Raw genomic sequence first — 16523 nt, 5'->3', positions numbered from 1 at the left:
CCATTGCCTTGACTGTCACCTTGGTGATTGCTTCCTGTTTCTCACCAAAAATTTTCCAAGATCATACATACACCTACATCCATGCAGTGTATGTTATATAATTAGTAGGCGTACACATTTATTGATAACTAATTTTTACTAAGTGAACAGAAATACTGTACTTTGCTTTTTATGATATTGGTTCATAAACCCTATATTAGCTTACAAAGACAGTAACAATGTCGGCAGTTTTCACACTCAGGTATTCATTCTACACGTGATCTGTAATACTATTGCTGGGCAGGAAACTCCACTATTCACCACTGGGAAATCAGAGATATGTCTCAGATTATCATAACGTGGTAGAAACAGCCGCCTACTTGTCTTAATTGATCCGCGCCTTATGGTCTGAGCTTTCAGTTTAATGAGCTCTATCCAGCTGTTGCATCTGTCTGCAAAGGAACTGTAATCAATTGACGTTGCTGAAAACACAGACAGAAAAACAAAAGAAAAAACAAAGAAAAAAATATGGATGATGTCTCTTGCTCATCTCAATGCTCCTTTTGAGGAAGCAATTATCTGTGTCTGAGAGAGAACAAACATCCCTTTCCAGGTCTGTTTAAAGGAAAAGTTACAGTATAGGTTTGGACTTGTCCAAACCAGTGTACCGATTTCTGGTGATGTCCCAGCTGTGAACCAACTGCCTGACTGGGACTTCATCACTGAAAAAACATGCAAATACAGTCATTAATGACTTATGCTAGATTATTTTTTTTTAATCTCATTTTAGGTATTAAGTTCTGGCTTCTTTAATTTTATTTAAGCCTTTTTTAATTTTAATTTTCATTGCTACTCTTTTCCTCACTAAGAGCTGCTGATCAGGATTTAAACTTCCTAACTATCTTTATCAACAGCTAACCTACAGACTGAAAAAAAGCTTTGGTGATGAGGATAAGAGTCACAAGCTGAAACAACACCTCAGTTTTAAACACAAATTAATTTTCCTTACAAAATGCTGTCCTCCCTCCCCCAACATCCCCCCCTCCAACAGTCACACCCCCCCCCCCTTTATTATTACAATAAGAAGTAGAGTTGTTTCTGCTATGACTTCTGGTATTAGTTGCAAAAGTGTTTGCGTATCTTAAAAAAAATGTTTTGCAAACACCGTTTCTTCGTTTTTCTGAAGAAACGGAAGGAACACATGCTAACTTCAAATTAAGACAAGCAAAAAAGCTCTCTCTCAGGGAACTAATTTTCTGTCAGATAAAGTGATATCAGTATATCTGACAGAGACACTGTTGTTATTATTAACAAATCTGACTTTTGTAATTACACAACACATCAAAATATTATGATATCATTAAGCCACACCAGAGCATGCATTCTCAGTTAACTAGTAAACACTTCCTGGATTAAGACACATCCAAAAAGAGTATACCAATATCCCAAGAATGCTCATTCTGTTCTGGCATATGGCTAAACTAAGTAAACTCACCTCTCTGAGCAGCAGGAATACCTGTGTGGGAACTTGCACCCTCCAGGACTTCTAACAAGACAAAATGAATTCCATTCAGATAATGTATGAGCAGAGTCATGCAGTAGAGGACAACAGCTTTCTTCTTACAAAAAAAAGTTTTTAGAGTAAAATATGAGTCTCCTGGTTTCAGCTGGGATAGAGTTAATTTTCTTTCTAGTAGCTGGTATAGTGCTATGTTTTGGGTTCAGTATGAGAAGAATGTTGATAACACACTGATGTTTTCAGTTGTTGCTAAGTAGTGTTTAGTCTGAAGTCAAGGATTTTTCAGCTTCTCATGCCCAGCCAGCAATAAGGCTGGTGGGGCACAAGAAGTTGAGGGGGGACACAGGGAGGGCAGATGACCCAAAACCGGCCAAAGGGGTATTCCATACCATATGACGCCATGCCCAGTATATAATCTGGGGGGAGTTGGCCCGGAGGGATCACCGCTCAGGAACTAACTGCGCATCGGTCGGCGAGTGGTGAGCAATTGCACTGTGCATCACTTGCTTTGTATATTACAATCCTATCATTATTATTATTGTAATTTTATTGTTGTTATTATCATCGTTATTATTATTTTCTTCCTTTTTGTTCTATTAAACTGTTCTTATGTCAACCTATGAGTTTTACTTCTTTTTTCCCCGATTCTCTCCTCCATCCCGCTGGGTGGGGGGGAGTGAGTGAGCGAGTGGCTGCGTGGTGCTTAGCTACTGGCTGAGGTTAAACCACAACAATGAGAAAAAAAATCTGCTATATATAGTAAACTACATAGTTTGATAGCACATAATAAATTGGTATAAATAATTAACTTTACTAAATCTGTCTTGCAAATTATATGATAATTTATTAAAGGTCATTACTGTGTAAGGTTGTACACAAGTATTTTTAAAATAACAATCTTACAGAAAAGTATGTAAAAAAGGTATTGATATATTAAATAAGCTGCTAAGTAAATGTAACTACAATGAAACCTCGAGTCTACTTGTGAAGAAATGACAGATGAAGTAATTATCTAGTTGAAAACCTCTGAAGTGATGGTACAGTACAATACAGACTGTGAAGAACATCAGGAAAAGTTATATACGTGAACAGGCTACCCTCTACTGGTCAGTGCCCATTATACAGGTAGTACAGTCAAGTAACTGTGAAAAAGACACCAGTCAGGAATTTCTGGATAGCTCCTCTTTTTGAAAATGAAAGGTTAGTAGTATCAGAATATGATCAATTAAAAGTTAAGCACACAAAAATGCATAAAAATTAGGAAAAAAAATACAAAGCAATAAGAATATTATTGCTGAAATTAAACTGACCTCTGAAAATACAAGTAAATGTGGTAGGCACCTTCCTTTATACAATTTATGTAATGGGCAAAAAAGGGAGCTCTAACATTTTAGTAAGAGAACATTTACAGTAATTCACAGATACTAAATTTCCTATCACTAGCCATTTTGGTGGGTAGGTAATCCAACAATGGAGAATAAAGACAGCTGATTTCAATGAATGACTACCTGATTTTTAATACAGTCATAGAAGAATTGTGACAATCATTCTTAAAATGCAGCTCTACCTCAGGTAAAATAAAGCAGCTGTTTAACAGCCAAAGTGTGCTGCACTGTACAAATTGTTTACTATGCAAGTTTAGGCTCCTTTCACTTAAAAAAAAAAAAATCGCATGCAATTTTGCTCAGCTCAGCAACCAGTATTTGCTAGATAAAGTATTTCCCACAATTAAAACTATGAGATTAATTATTTGAGGCTGACAATACATGGAGTTATTTTATATGGGCCATTTACAGAAGCAAAGCAGTATGAGGCAAGCCTAATTATTAAGTAATTTATACTTCTTTAAGTCAAATGACACCCAACACCCAGTGGTTTGCAGCATTTTCAATACTCTAAATGCAAAGATAGAAGAACTACGGGAAATCTAGAAAACAATATATACAGAACGATTAGCCAAACCATCTTCTGTGACTCTCAAAAAATTTTACTTTAGAAGTGAACATATCCATTATGCTTAGGTAGCAAAGAATATTTAAAGCATGTGAAAGTATAGATATTTTAAAGCTACTGCAACAAGGAAAGACAGAACTCAAAATCAGTAAAAAACAATAGTTCAGCATTCTTCCATTTAACTGACCTTTAGCTGGTGGGAATGGTTGAGAAGCAAGGGGATCAGAGCAAAGTTCCAATGGAAATTGTAGCTGGTCTTCATTGTCTGTAGATGCTTCAACAAAAAAACCCATACCCAGTTGATAATTAACCCCCAAAATAAGATCTGCCAGTAATAATAAGCACTACAAATTCAATTTAGTCAGGTCTGACTGGAATAGATTTTTTCAGCATACACATATGGTGATGCAGTTCTGTATAAACAGTTAGGTGTCTGACAATAAATGCAGCTGCAAAATTGAACAGAATCTGTGTTCCATTGAACAGGATTTGATTTAGTATTTTCAGGAAAAAAATATTAAGTCAATTCATGCATTTTAGATTTGATTCTGCAGTTCAATCTGAGCTAGCTATACACTACAGTAAAAAGTAACATTTGATTTATTTCATGTAAAAGAAAACAAACAATTTACTGTTAAAATTGAAGAAGTAAGGTATAACTAATGTTTTAGAAACATATGGCTCTATTCTACTACCTAATTCCATTCTTCAGAATGGAGTATCTTCAAAGTTCGGTCTAAATTCCCACACCCAGATTGCATACATACATTTCTAGCATAAGATGGTGCTTCATTAGCAAGATGACGTATGTAGACTGCAGTAGTCTCTTCTATTCCCTCCATAATACTATATGCTTCACTGATCTCCATAAATATTACTGACCTACTTAAGTGTTTTGGGGAGGTTTTTTGAAGTATTATGAATAATTTATTTTCTGCTTTCTTCAAGTAAGGACAAAATTTGCTACTTATAAGAACAAGTATCCTCTAATGACATACACCACATGTTTCCAAATACAATGGAAATGTCATCATCTGTTACACTAATTCTTTAGAGAAAAATATTCAAAAGAAAGATGGTACATGAAATAAGGAAATACCAAACATTTTTTCATGTTACTGTAAGTTTGTTTATTACATAAAGCATACACCTAATACTTGATAAGTACGTCATCCTGCTGGAGATCACATATATACCTTTAAAACACTCTATGTTATGACTTTACAATTTTATAGAACCTCCCTGTAAAAATGTGTATGTGTAACTGAAATTAAAACATAGACTCATTAGGTACTGGGGAAGAAAAAGGAAAGAAAAATATCTCTTATCTTTACATGCCTCACAACACTTACCTCTTTGCTGTGATTTTTCTGTAGGGGCTTTGTTGGCTTGTAATGCTTGGTTTTTGTCAAATGTAATTGCAACAGCTGTGACTGCGATCTGCAAATCAGAAATATATGGCATATTAGGTAACTTAATCTCTCATGCAATCTGCAAAAATAATTTTGCAAACAAGACCACTTTTTCCATAGAAAAAATAAGGGGGGTTGGGGGGAGAGATCATCTAAGTAGACATATTAAAAATCCTTCACAGCAGAGCATAAAAGGTAATACTAAGGTCCATTATTAGAACATACACCTGACAGTGTTTGTCCCACATTTATGATTTTGTTCATCAGTTCTTTCCTTCTTTCTTGGTGAAGTGACATAAAAAAGAATCATAAAAACTCATTTATTTGTAAGGGAGAGAAAGATATGTTTAATTGAACACAAGAATGCTGCTATACTTCTAAAGAAAACAATTTCTTTAAAAATAATGAAGTCTATGCATCATCTTGAAAGAGCAAGAAAAAAATTAGACAATTTTAACGACAGCATGCTTAGAAAACTAGTGTGCCGTATTCCTGTAGTGTACGTGGTAACACCTTTTAATGGATAACTAGTCAGGGCTTTTCGTTTCCTACCTAACTAAAAAGATACACACTATTAAGAGGCACTGTGCTCATGAAATGCCACGTAGTCCCATGATTCTCAAAACTGTGAACTCAGTAGGTCATCCTTTTTCCTCACTGAACATTATGGCCTTAAGTTTTACTTCAGAATTCACCAGACATACTAGTAAATCAAATCCTAGCCTAGTGTACTCTGAGCAGCAAATGTTAATTAAAGGCCAAAATTGGCATGCCTACATGCTGAAAAGTCAGAAGCAGCAGTCTACTTACCTGAACTAATTCATCCTCTGGTAGAGCCACTGTAAAATTTACATGACAAAGGCAGCAAGGAACCATAGATCGTAGTTTAAAATACAAGCTCTGTGGAAGACAAGACATTATTTGTGTTAGTCTAAAAAAACGTAAGGTTTACTTCAGAGAAATTAGAGATCAAAACTCTTTTCATAGTAGAAAACATCTAAACATAGTAATTTTTTCTTGAAGACGAACTACAGGTGTGAAAAGTCAGGATAGAATGCAGTTTTTTTATTTTTGTTTCTAGAGTACACTACCAGTCAAAGGACTCATTCAGATTCAAAAAGCTTTGGAAATTCTTAATACACTAAGGCAGCTGAATCTATCTTTAGAGCAGCTTACAGACTAATTACAGACACTTTGCAGCCTAATTCTGAAAAGTAATTATGAAGAAAATGTTATTTTCAGTATAGCCTGATTTTACTTTGCTTCCATTTGAACAATTCAAAAAACGTTTCAAATAAGATTCTTACCTTCAACAGATTCTCACAGAGATCATTAAAGTTCTTATTAAGTGTTTGATTTGTTAGGTTAATGTTGCTTAATCTGGATACTCTTACTGCTGTGAACATCTGAATTAGAAACAAAACACACTTTTTTTTTTCCAATATATGCCTGTATGTTATATTAAAACCAAAACAAATTCATAAAGAAGACAAATAATGCGTAACAGGGACAGGGAGAAAAGGAAAAAAACGTAGCAACAGTAAGCCAAGTAAAGTGCTTATTGCTCATGAAATTTTACAAACAAAAGGCAAATTTTTTATGAACTAATGTAGACGAATATATGAAACAAGTGATTAAGCAAGATATGAAATACTCTATGTTGGTTTTGCATGCTTCATAAAGGAAGCTTTTGCATGCTTCTACCTGCTACATATTTTGTTAACTGCTGCTGAAAATTATATGTTAATCGTGTACAACAATGTAGACAATAATGGAATATCATATACAGATACACAGGCAGTACCATCTACCTGAGAGCATGCTGCTGGTGCAGTCATATTGTTTTCAGGTTTGTGCTGTGCCTCTGCAAACCAGTCTTGCATTGTGCCAGTTAGGCATAAAAGTTCACTTAGATCTGTTTTAACTCTCTCTATATAAGACTGAACTGTGTTGTACAAATGTGACCAAAACGTTCAAACTTAATTATACATGGAATTTTTCTCTACTCACCAGATTGGATTTATCTAATTCTTATTTATCTTAACCCATTAATGTTATCATATGCAGTACCTCAGTGAGTGATCTGCAGTATCAGAGTGAGTGAGCGGCTGCGTGGTGCTTAGTTGCTGGCTGGGGTTAAACCACGACACACAGTCAACAATTTGTTTAAGAGGCTTCAAAATCTAGCCAAGCTCTTAAAAATGCCCAAAACCTTAAAGTTCATATTTGCTGTACCTATTTTCTCATTTTTGTATTTTTGTACCAGGTTCTCTATTACATAACAGCACAGAAAAACCACAAAGAAACTGGTTCTCATACCCTATTTTTCTTACAGCGTCCTTTTACTTAATCTTTCAAAATTAGTGATCTCTAATATATATTTAAATTACTAAAGCATATTTCAACACAATTTGGAAAAAAAATTTTAATTTTCTTTGAATAACCTTACTTGAATTTCTGGTGTCCAGTTATTTATACCAGGCATAATTTCTGTGTTGCAACTGTAAAAACCTGTAAAAAAAACAATTGGGGGAAATCTATGCTGCACACTGAAATATAAATATATGTTTAAAGAAACATGTGACCTTACTTGACGTTTTGCAAGTATTTTCCCTCATTTGTTTTTGAATATGGAATAATATACCAGAAATAAGACCAACGTTCAAAAAACATAGCATCTGAAGAATACAATATAACATATAAAACCACACGCTTTCTGTCATTTATACTGCAGTGAAAAAATGGATAGGAAAGATGGAACTCACCACTTCTAAAACAATAACTCACTACAGAATTCTAATTCTGAGTATTTCTTCAACCCCCAAAAAGCAAGGCCAGAAATGCCATTATGCTGAGGAACTTGAGAGAGGCTACAAAGGCATGAAATACAACAGTGACAGTTACTCCCCATAGAGACTGGGTAACTCATGTCATCTGCTATTAAGACTAATTGGTGAGACAAGCTCCCTGACTGCTTCACAGAACTGCTCCTTACAGAACCCACAAAACAAAAAAACCCTGACTAGTTGGTCCTGAGCAGGGAGAAGTGTTCAAAGAGGTTTTTTAACTCTCATCAAGATATGCTTAAGCATTCTTGTAGAAAGGGCAAACACCCAAAATCCACTACTGCTCTGCCTAGTTTCTAATAGACAAGCTACGTACAAACGAGGAAACTTACTGAAAAGGTGTGACAGGAAAAGCTGAAAAGCTAACCTTTGACAGACAGATGCTTTAAAGATACTACCTAGAGACTGAGTGCAAATACGTAGTACTTACTAAGAGACCTGAAAACACACACACAAAAAAACAAAACGAAAGAAAAACAGTATAATGACTAAACAACAGGGTAAGAAAAGTTATACACAGCAAATAGGCAATGTTGAAAATCTAAAGGTATCGCTAAATGAGCACAAAAGAGAAATATCTGATAGGGCCTATGGAAGTGCACAAAATAAGATAGACAAGAAATTGTGCAGCGGCTTGCAGAAAGTATAAATATTAATAGATTTTCTTTCAGAACATCAAAAGCAGAAATCCTGTTGAAGAGCCAAGAAAGACACAGAACGAATATGCAGAGATGATAACATGATAGTGGAAAACATGCCTTTATTTTTTCCCCCCACATCGGCGTTCACCACAGTAGTGGAGATTTCCATAATAGTGGAAAATGAGTCCCTTGTTTATTTTCCATCAGAGAACCTGTCTTAAACAAAAGTGTCTAAAGGACATATTGAACAAACAGGCAAATGAAAAATAAGGATTCGTATAAGCAACAGGAAAGGCAAAAGATTAAATAGCTGACTAATTGGCATTGAACTGTAAAACTTAAAATTACCCCACTACCAGAGGAGAGGATTCTTTCATCTTCAGGTAGTGAGGTGCTTTTAGTGACTGGGACCTACTAATTTGCCTAGTAGAGATACCTGTATTACTGGCCCGTAGAAGTTACTCCAGAAAATGGAGTTCATGGGGAGATGGAAAAACAAGACACTGCATAGAAACTAATACCACTTTTCTAAGTAACAGTCACAGCTCACAAGCTGTCGACAAGCATGTAGACGAAAGGTATCTGACTAATACAGTCTACTTCGGACATCAAAAAGCATTTGATAAGATCCTTCACCAAGGACTCTTTAAGAAACTAAATATGCTGAAGGTAAGAACAGAGTACCATTGAAAGAAATGCAATCATTATAAGACTGGAAGAAGGAGGTCAAAATAAATGCTCAGTTTTCACAGTGGAGACATCTGTGACTCAGAATTGTATGCTTCAAACATATTCATAACTTATCTGCAAAAGAGGATAAAATGAGGTGACTGCTGATGGCCTTATTTTAGGGTAGTAAAATCAACTGCAGCAGGGCCTAACAATGGATAACTGATGAGGAATAAAAGATTTGGTGGTAGTAATAGGTAACTATGACGAGAATAGTTCTGAGCTCACCATTACTCAAAATAATAAACATTGATACCAATTATTAGGAAGGGAACAGATACATGCTCAGAAGAAACATGGAGAAACTCACAAACACAAGAGACAGAGGACAGGACAACCAAATGTACAGAGAAACTTCCATGTAACCGACAACTACATTAGCCTCTTATCCAGATCCAGGAGTTCCACCAAGGAGGACATTACAGATATACAACCACAAACAGCATAAAGAAGACTGATACAAAGCAATGATTCGCTGTTCTTCCTGACATAAGAAAAATGAAAAAGTGGCTGATACAAACCAAGCATAAGAAACTGGCTCTTGTATGGGTACAGATGCTGATGCAAAATTCTATGAACACTGAAGATGCACGTAGGCTCAAAATGCAAAGAGCCAAATGCACAGAAAAGTTCGTCAAAGGGTATTGTTTACAAAAACATCTTTCCGGATGCTTTTGAACTATGAACTGTTAGCATGCTATTCTGAGGGATTTTTTTTTCCCCTCACTCTTACATTAATGTAATACACATTCTTGCATGATCCCTATCAGCAAGCAAACATTGAGTGATTCAGTCCACCTCCCTCTATGTTAGGTTCTTCATTTTTAAATGCAGACAACTAGACACCTCACATGTTCTATTGCCAGCAATGCAGCCCCAACATTCATATTTGTACTGTGAAGTAAAAAGACATTGATTGTAAGTCTCATGATTGAATTTTGAAAATTATTCACTTTAATCAGCTCTATGTTCTTGAGTTGCAACACTTTTTAAAAATACATCTATAAAAACACTGAAGAAATTAGAAACTACTCTAATTGTAAAATTTCTATTATTTGACTTTACTGCTTTCTACAGAAAAAGATCAATACTGACTTGGATAAAAATGCTGTGGGTGATTTCAGAATTCCAAATAATTTTGGACTTTGCTTTTTTTAACAGCACTACAAATGCAGTGAACACAGAGACTTAAATTGACGGTATGGTAATCACAAAGCAAGGAAAATACAAATGCACTTGTTGAACAAGAGTGCTGGAATAGCAAATTGCTCACTTTAAATAACTCCTTGGAATACAACACCAATATGTCATATTATACGGCTACAAATAACTTAAAAGACCATTCTGTTCTCTGTATTTCTACTTTCATTGACCCCCAAACCTACAAATTAGCTATTCAGTCTAAAAATCTTCAGAAACTGGTACACTAGTAGAAAAGATCTAATAGTTACACCCATATGAAGTTAACAACAAATGTGCAGCAACAGAACAAATCAGTGAACTACAAAATGCCACACAATATTTTGCTTATTTCAGTTTTCAATAAGCAACAATCCCCATAAAAGGTTTAATGACTTGTTTTTCACAGGTATATCTGAGAAGCTAAACACTTCAAGAATACTCTCCACTGTTACTCTTGAATTTTTACTTTTTTAAAATAAAACCAGTTCTATTTTGTCATTTTGAAGCCTACAGTATAAATTAGAAAAATACGTACCAGAAGGTGGTGGAACATCTGTCAGTAAAGAATGTACGTCTTCCATTGCATCAGTATCATCAATCTGGAAAAAGAAATAATCGATAAAAATCATGTTGGTGTTCCAGTCAGAAGTCTCAGAAAGATGTAAAAACTTTGTCATTAAGAGATCTATATCTGGCAGCTAAGTTGAGATTTTAAAAAAGGATTCCATCAACCAGACCTCTAAATCTTAACTACCAGCCTATGGTATACTTAAGACTTGAAAAAGAGATCCCGTAACTAAATTGTATTAAAAATAAGGCAATGTGTACAGAACACAAAGAAACTGCAGTAAATAAAGACAAGAATGATAAAGAGAAATTTTAAACTAATTTAAAATGCTGAACAAGGTTCCACACAACAACTGACAACTTCTTCCAGCTAAGGACCTATTCAGTACTAGAGCTCTCATAAGGTCTGTATTATACGGATGTGATCATTCTCTGCCTACTACAATGACACATAAAAATCTTTCCAGGACTTTAAAAACCTTACTTAGTATGAACAGTAGAAAAATCAAACAAGAAAAGGTAAATTTGGGGATTATTAGTTTTTCATATGCAAATAACCTCTACTCCATCCAATCTTTAAAGACTTTTGTTAATTTAGATCAGACTGAGACCATATCTGCCCTGCTACCTTCTGTAAATATTTCTGTGTCATGTGCCTTTAGGTTCATTCTGCCTTATTGAGCTGCAAGAGATCCAAGTTTACCTCTAACTTCCAACATTTTCTTAGCAAACATTCTGGAAATTGTTAATATTTTAACTCCAGTATAGGAGGGGTTCCCTTGTCAGATGTTGCTTCTGCTTCTTTTCAGAGTAAGAGGAGGAGTCATTTTTTTTTCCTCCCCAAAAATACAGACAGCCTTACCTCTCATAATTGCCTTCCCAGCATCTCTTAGCATTTCCTCATCGCAGCGAATTTTTTACCACTTTTTGTTACATATTTCCAGTGAACAATGACTTTACTCTTGAAAGAGTCAGGAGCTTCACTAAAGCTCCTGGAATATTGTCTCTGATACCCAATTTCTTAACAAAAACACTAGTAAGTGTGTCCTGGTTTCAGCTGGGATAGAGCTAATTGTCTTCCTAGTAGCTGGTACAGTGCTATGTTTTGAGTTCAGTATGTGAAGAATATTGATAACACTGATGTTTTCAGTTGTTGCTAAGTAATGTTTAGTCTGAAGTCAAGGATTTTTCAGCTTCTGATGCCCAGCCAGTGAGAAAGCTGGAGGGGCACAAGAAGTTGGCACAGGACACAGCCAGGGCACCTGACCCAAACTGGCCAACGGGGTATTCCATACCATGGGACGTCACATCCGGTATAGGAACTGGGGGGGGCAGGGGGGGAGATCGCCGCTTGGGGGATTAACTGGGCATCAATCGGTGGGTGGTGAGCAACTGCACTGTGCATCATTTGTGTATTCCAATCCTTTTATCATTACTGCTGTCACTTTATTAGTGTTATCATCATTATTAGTTTCTTCTTTTTATATTCTATAAAACCATTATTATCTGAACCCGCAAGTTTTACTTCTTTTCCCGATTTTCTCCCCCATCCCACTGGGGGGTGGGGGGGGAGTGAGTGAGCAGCTGTGTGGTGCTTAGTTGCTGGCTGGGGTTAAACCATGACAAAGTGGTTTCACAGATGAAAGGTCCTTTTTTTCTATAAATGAAGACTGAACTACCAAAACACAGGGATGAGTATTCTAGGACCAACACATTCACATAATGTAAACCAGTAATGATGGTCCTTAAACATCAGATCTTTTTCATGCCAACTTTAGCACCATTTTTCCCTTCTATATGGAGGTCTCCTCCTATCCCCCCCCAATTCCATATACTACAGTTAATAAATAAGGTAGAAGGAAGAAGTCTCCAAAACTGTAAAAAGAAGAGTTGAACTCCACTTGCAGTATATAATGCAGCCCTTAGCCAGCTATCTTTGCTTAAAATCTATCAAGCTTCTTTATGAGGCAACTGGACAGAAGTAGTATGCCAAGCTTTTATTATTGCTCTCTCTCTTCTATTTGACAGCCTTTATAAGTGAAAAGGAGGCTGGGCATATGTTTTTCCAGTATTTTTCCATAACCAGTCCAAAGGGTCTCTTGCAGTATAACAGTCTTTGAGTTGTTTTGTTTGTTTGGGTTTTTTGGTGGGTTTTTTTAATGCCCTACACAATCCTGTATTTTTTTACAAAGGCATTTGACCCTTTTTGCATTTATCAAAGTATTTTCTGATTGGCTCATCCATTTCAATACAGTGCCTCAGAGAGCATCTATCATGACTTTTGTTTCGAGGATACAATTCCACTCCTGTCAGTCTACACAGATGATGATATTAAAACAAAAACCTGCTAAGATCAGCTGCAAAAAATACTTGATGAAACCTGTCTTCACTTCTTTGTAATGTGAGAGTTAACTAGCATCAAAGTTACTTTTAGGGACTTCCCAATTTACTTACTTTGATCCTAGTACACCTGTAAGGGACTGGAGAGCAAAAATTTACTCAAAGAGCAGAAGCACCAACCAATCTCAATTTATTATACCAGCCTCTCCCAACCTGTTATTTTTTCACTCTCCTTTCTTACCTCTGTTTTCAAGTGAACTGCTGTTACAGCATGTTCTCATTCTCGCTATCTACAACCTTTCTTCCAGATTATTTTCTATGAAGATGGTGTTTTGTGAAGATTAACATAAAGTCTTGAATGTACCTTAGGCTGCAATTACAGGCTGTAATTTAATTAAATTGTTTTCTTTTTCTTAGTCTAAGACAGGTATGTGTAATACCTGTACCTACAAGATGATGATCAGAACTCTAGCCTTCTTTAATACTTGGCTCCTTTCCTTCAAAACTGTACAATGTTAAAATCACATCTTTGAATTTTAGTGAATAGAGAGGTAAAAGAAATCTATGTTCTCTGTCTATAGGCGGCATTCTTGTTTCTAGCTGTAGCTGTAGAACGAATTGGAAGGTATTGTCTGAAGTTGTAAATTCTTGAACTCTGAAAAGCATCAACTGAAATTCAGAAAAGGAAGTCGTCTTCTATGTGCTCTCTTGACACATGCATTTTTTTGAATGCTTTGAATACTAGCAGTTCTGGAAACTAGTAATTCTGAATATCCAACTGTAACAAAAAGAGCTTTGAAACAGGAAGAATATACAAGCTTTTTCTTTGCTAAATATAAAGTGTGACAACACAGAACCTCAATGTTTATAAAAATACATCTAAGTTTTGGATCAGTCATGACTGCTGCTTGAAGTAGGCAGAAGGGCATTTCTTAACAGCTCTGAGTTATTACTCTAGATATTGCTACACGTTCATGAATAGCTGGGCCATCTTTTTTTTTCCAGATATTGGCATAATAGGCATATTCTAGCTATGCTTTAATAGAAATAGAACAGCAAAATAGAATAAGAAAAAGAGAGACAATGGAAAATCCAATACTTAACATCTCCTACTGATATAAAATGGAAAAATTTATACACAATTTAATAACTGTCTTTAGAGATAAGTAAGAAAACTTTTCTCGTTTTTTTAATATACATTTCAGGAAAAGAAAAGTATGAAAACGAGTACTGAAAACATTTATCACCTCCAATACAAAAGCATCCTTCTTCCCATGTGAAAGGTCTAGCTCTGTAACTTCATCAGAGCTTTCTGACTGAGATCTTAATAACCTGGAACGTTGTCTTGGCTCTGGAATGGGAGACCCAATGATTTCTTCAGGTAGCTCCTAAAAACGACATAAAAATTAACAGTTGTTCTATGTAGCTTAGAAATAATTTCAATTATAAGCAATTTGTTAAGAGTTCTGAGAATCAAAACAGTCTGAAAATAATTTTACTGAGAAATAAATCTAAATAAGTACAAACTGATTGGGATATGTGGCTTAAGAGATCTGAAAATTCCAGTAGGTTCCCAAAATATAGTGAGAAGAATCTATGTATCTATTAAAAAACAACTTATGTTCTGAATGATTCAGTCATTAAGAATTCATGGATATACATGGTATATATCTGTTTGACTCAGAACACTTTATTTTTAAGAATATAAAAGCTTTACTTACTGGAGGATTAATCTCATAAAGTTCCTTGTTTTTTGCTATCGTATCATTTATTTTCTTTTGCATGTGAGATATATGCTGCTCATAGGTGCCATCATTTGGAGTCTTCCCAGCAATCTGAATACCACCAGGTGTTGGCAAAGCTGCTAGATACACACCTGTTGCAGACTTAAAAAGTCATTAAGAAAAATGACAATTACATAAGCATGTACTTCCAATATTTTCATATAAAATGTTCCATAATGCTTATGCTATAATGGACAGCATTATGATGTGCACGTTACAGCATGATCTCTTCCCATAATAAATGGGTATCTCTCTCCTGTTCACTTATGAAAAAAAAGCACCATTCTTTTAATAAACTCTCTCCTTCTCATGGGTCTTTTCCATGGTGGAGCTCTTAACTTACCTAAAAGTTCCAAACAAAGTATGAATTAAAACCTCTGTCCTAGTATATTTTGTATAGGCAAGTGATGGTTGCAAGGACTTAAAACTTGGCCAAACCATTTACAGTATCAGTGAAGTTGTGACAATCCCATTTCTATTTACAGAAAACAGATCATCAGTTCAGATAAAAGAACATGTAAGCCAGTCAATATTACCCAAGCATCCTCTTAAGGTGATGCAGGAAGAAGCAGCATACTTCCAACTACTCTAACCCCACGTGACAGAATGAGATTAGAAAATACTGTTAATGAACGTTTCTTGACTATCTCTAAGAAACTTCCAATCTATCATTTATTTCTTCAGTGCCATCAAAGAAGAGGTAACAAACCTCTTGTTGGTAGCTAACCAAAAGATTTACTGAGATACTTGATTAACCTTATTTGTCATGGAACTGTAATGTAACTGAGGAACAGGGATCTCTTTGACAGGAGCTTTAAAGAACACAATCATTTTTCTGTGATTTATGCCATTAAACCATTTAAAATTTCTTTTCCTCTCATCCCCTTTCTAATAATCTTGTCCTCTAACAGAGTTTCAAGAAATTCGAATCTTCTTTTTCTGGTGCTGAAAGACAGTCTGTCCTGATTTGTCAACAATTAGACACCTCGTTCCTTTGCATCACTTCATTTATTCTTAAAATGACATTTTAAAATTTCTAGTTACTCTAAATTCCACAACACTTGTATGTCTTTGTGTCCTGAAAAAATACTGTAAGAAAGCAAAAGAATCCCAAGATTAAAACGGTACTTACTGCCAATCCCATTAGCATATTTTCACCCACAGTGATCTGAATTCTCAGCCCAAACAGAGCATTCATCCCTCTCAGCTTAAGTTTATTCATCAGTTGGGTGTGCACTTCATATTCCATAAATGGCAAGAGATTACTGATAGATGTTGCATTTGCTTCAGCTTGAGCTTTCTTCTTTAGTCGGCATAACCTAACAACACAAAACAGTACATGACATCAGCAGATAAACAGTTTTAATGGACTGTTGAAATTTGAAAGCAATCACAGGCTATTTTGAATTTTTTTCCCCTCATTGTATAACCTAATACAATCAGTTTCTTTTTAACTTATTTTAGAACCCTGTAAAATATTAAATTCTCATCAGGAAGATCAAGGCAGACTGAGACACTGAGTCTCAGTAAGTAACACTTTATTTTCATTTTTAATAGGAATCTGTGTATTT

General features: G+C 35.4%; 1 protein-coding gene across 23 annotated transcripts in view; it reads right to left on the bottom strand.

The window, feature by feature from the left end:
• C2CD5 (C2 calcium dependent domain containing 5) overlaps positions 1 to 16523 on the bottom strand; it is a 70609-nt gene that overhangs the window by 5920 nt on the left and 48166 nt on the right. For 8 of the 23 annotated variants that reach the window (XM_069806623.1, XM_069806620.1, XM_069806611.1 and 5 more), the window contains 11 exons: positions 16085 to 16271; positions 14890 to 15054; positions 14416 to 14556; positions 10797 to 10860; positions 7313 to 7374; positions 6171 to 6269; positions 5674 to 5763; positions 4804 to 4891; positions 3639 to 3725; positions 1475 to 1525; positions 360 to 461 (listed from right to left, as the gene is read on the bottom strand). In XM_069806623.1, coding sequence (XP_069662724.1) covers positions 360 to 461; positions 1475 to 1525; positions 3639 to 3725; positions 4804 to 4891; positions 5674 to 5763; positions 6171 to 6269; positions 7313 to 7374; positions 10797 to 10860; positions 14416 to 14556; positions 14890 to 15054; positions 16085 to 16271 — 1136 coding nt within the window. Of the gene's footprint in view, positions 1 to 359; positions 462 to 647; positions 702 to 1474; positions 1526 to 3638; positions 3726 to 4803; positions 4892 to 5673; positions 5764 to 6170; positions 6270 to 7312; positions 7375 to 10796; positions 10861 to 14415; positions 14557 to 14889; positions 15055 to 16084; positions 16272 to 16523 lie in introns of all 23 variants that reach the window. The other 15 variants (XM_069806612.1, XM_069806616.1, XM_069806614.1 and 12 more) reach the window with 4 other exon arrangements.

The sequence above is a fragment of the Haliaeetus albicilla genome, chromosome 19 (assembly GCF_947461875.1).
Source record: "Haliaeetus albicilla chromosome 19, bHalAlb1.1, whole genome shotgun sequence".
NCBI lineage: Eukaryota > Metazoa > Chordata > Aves > Accipitriformes > Accipitridae > Haliaeetus > Haliaeetus albicilla.
The sequence above is the reverse complement of the archived record's forward strand: the minus strand, read 5'-3'. Positions and strand labels throughout refer to the sequence as shown.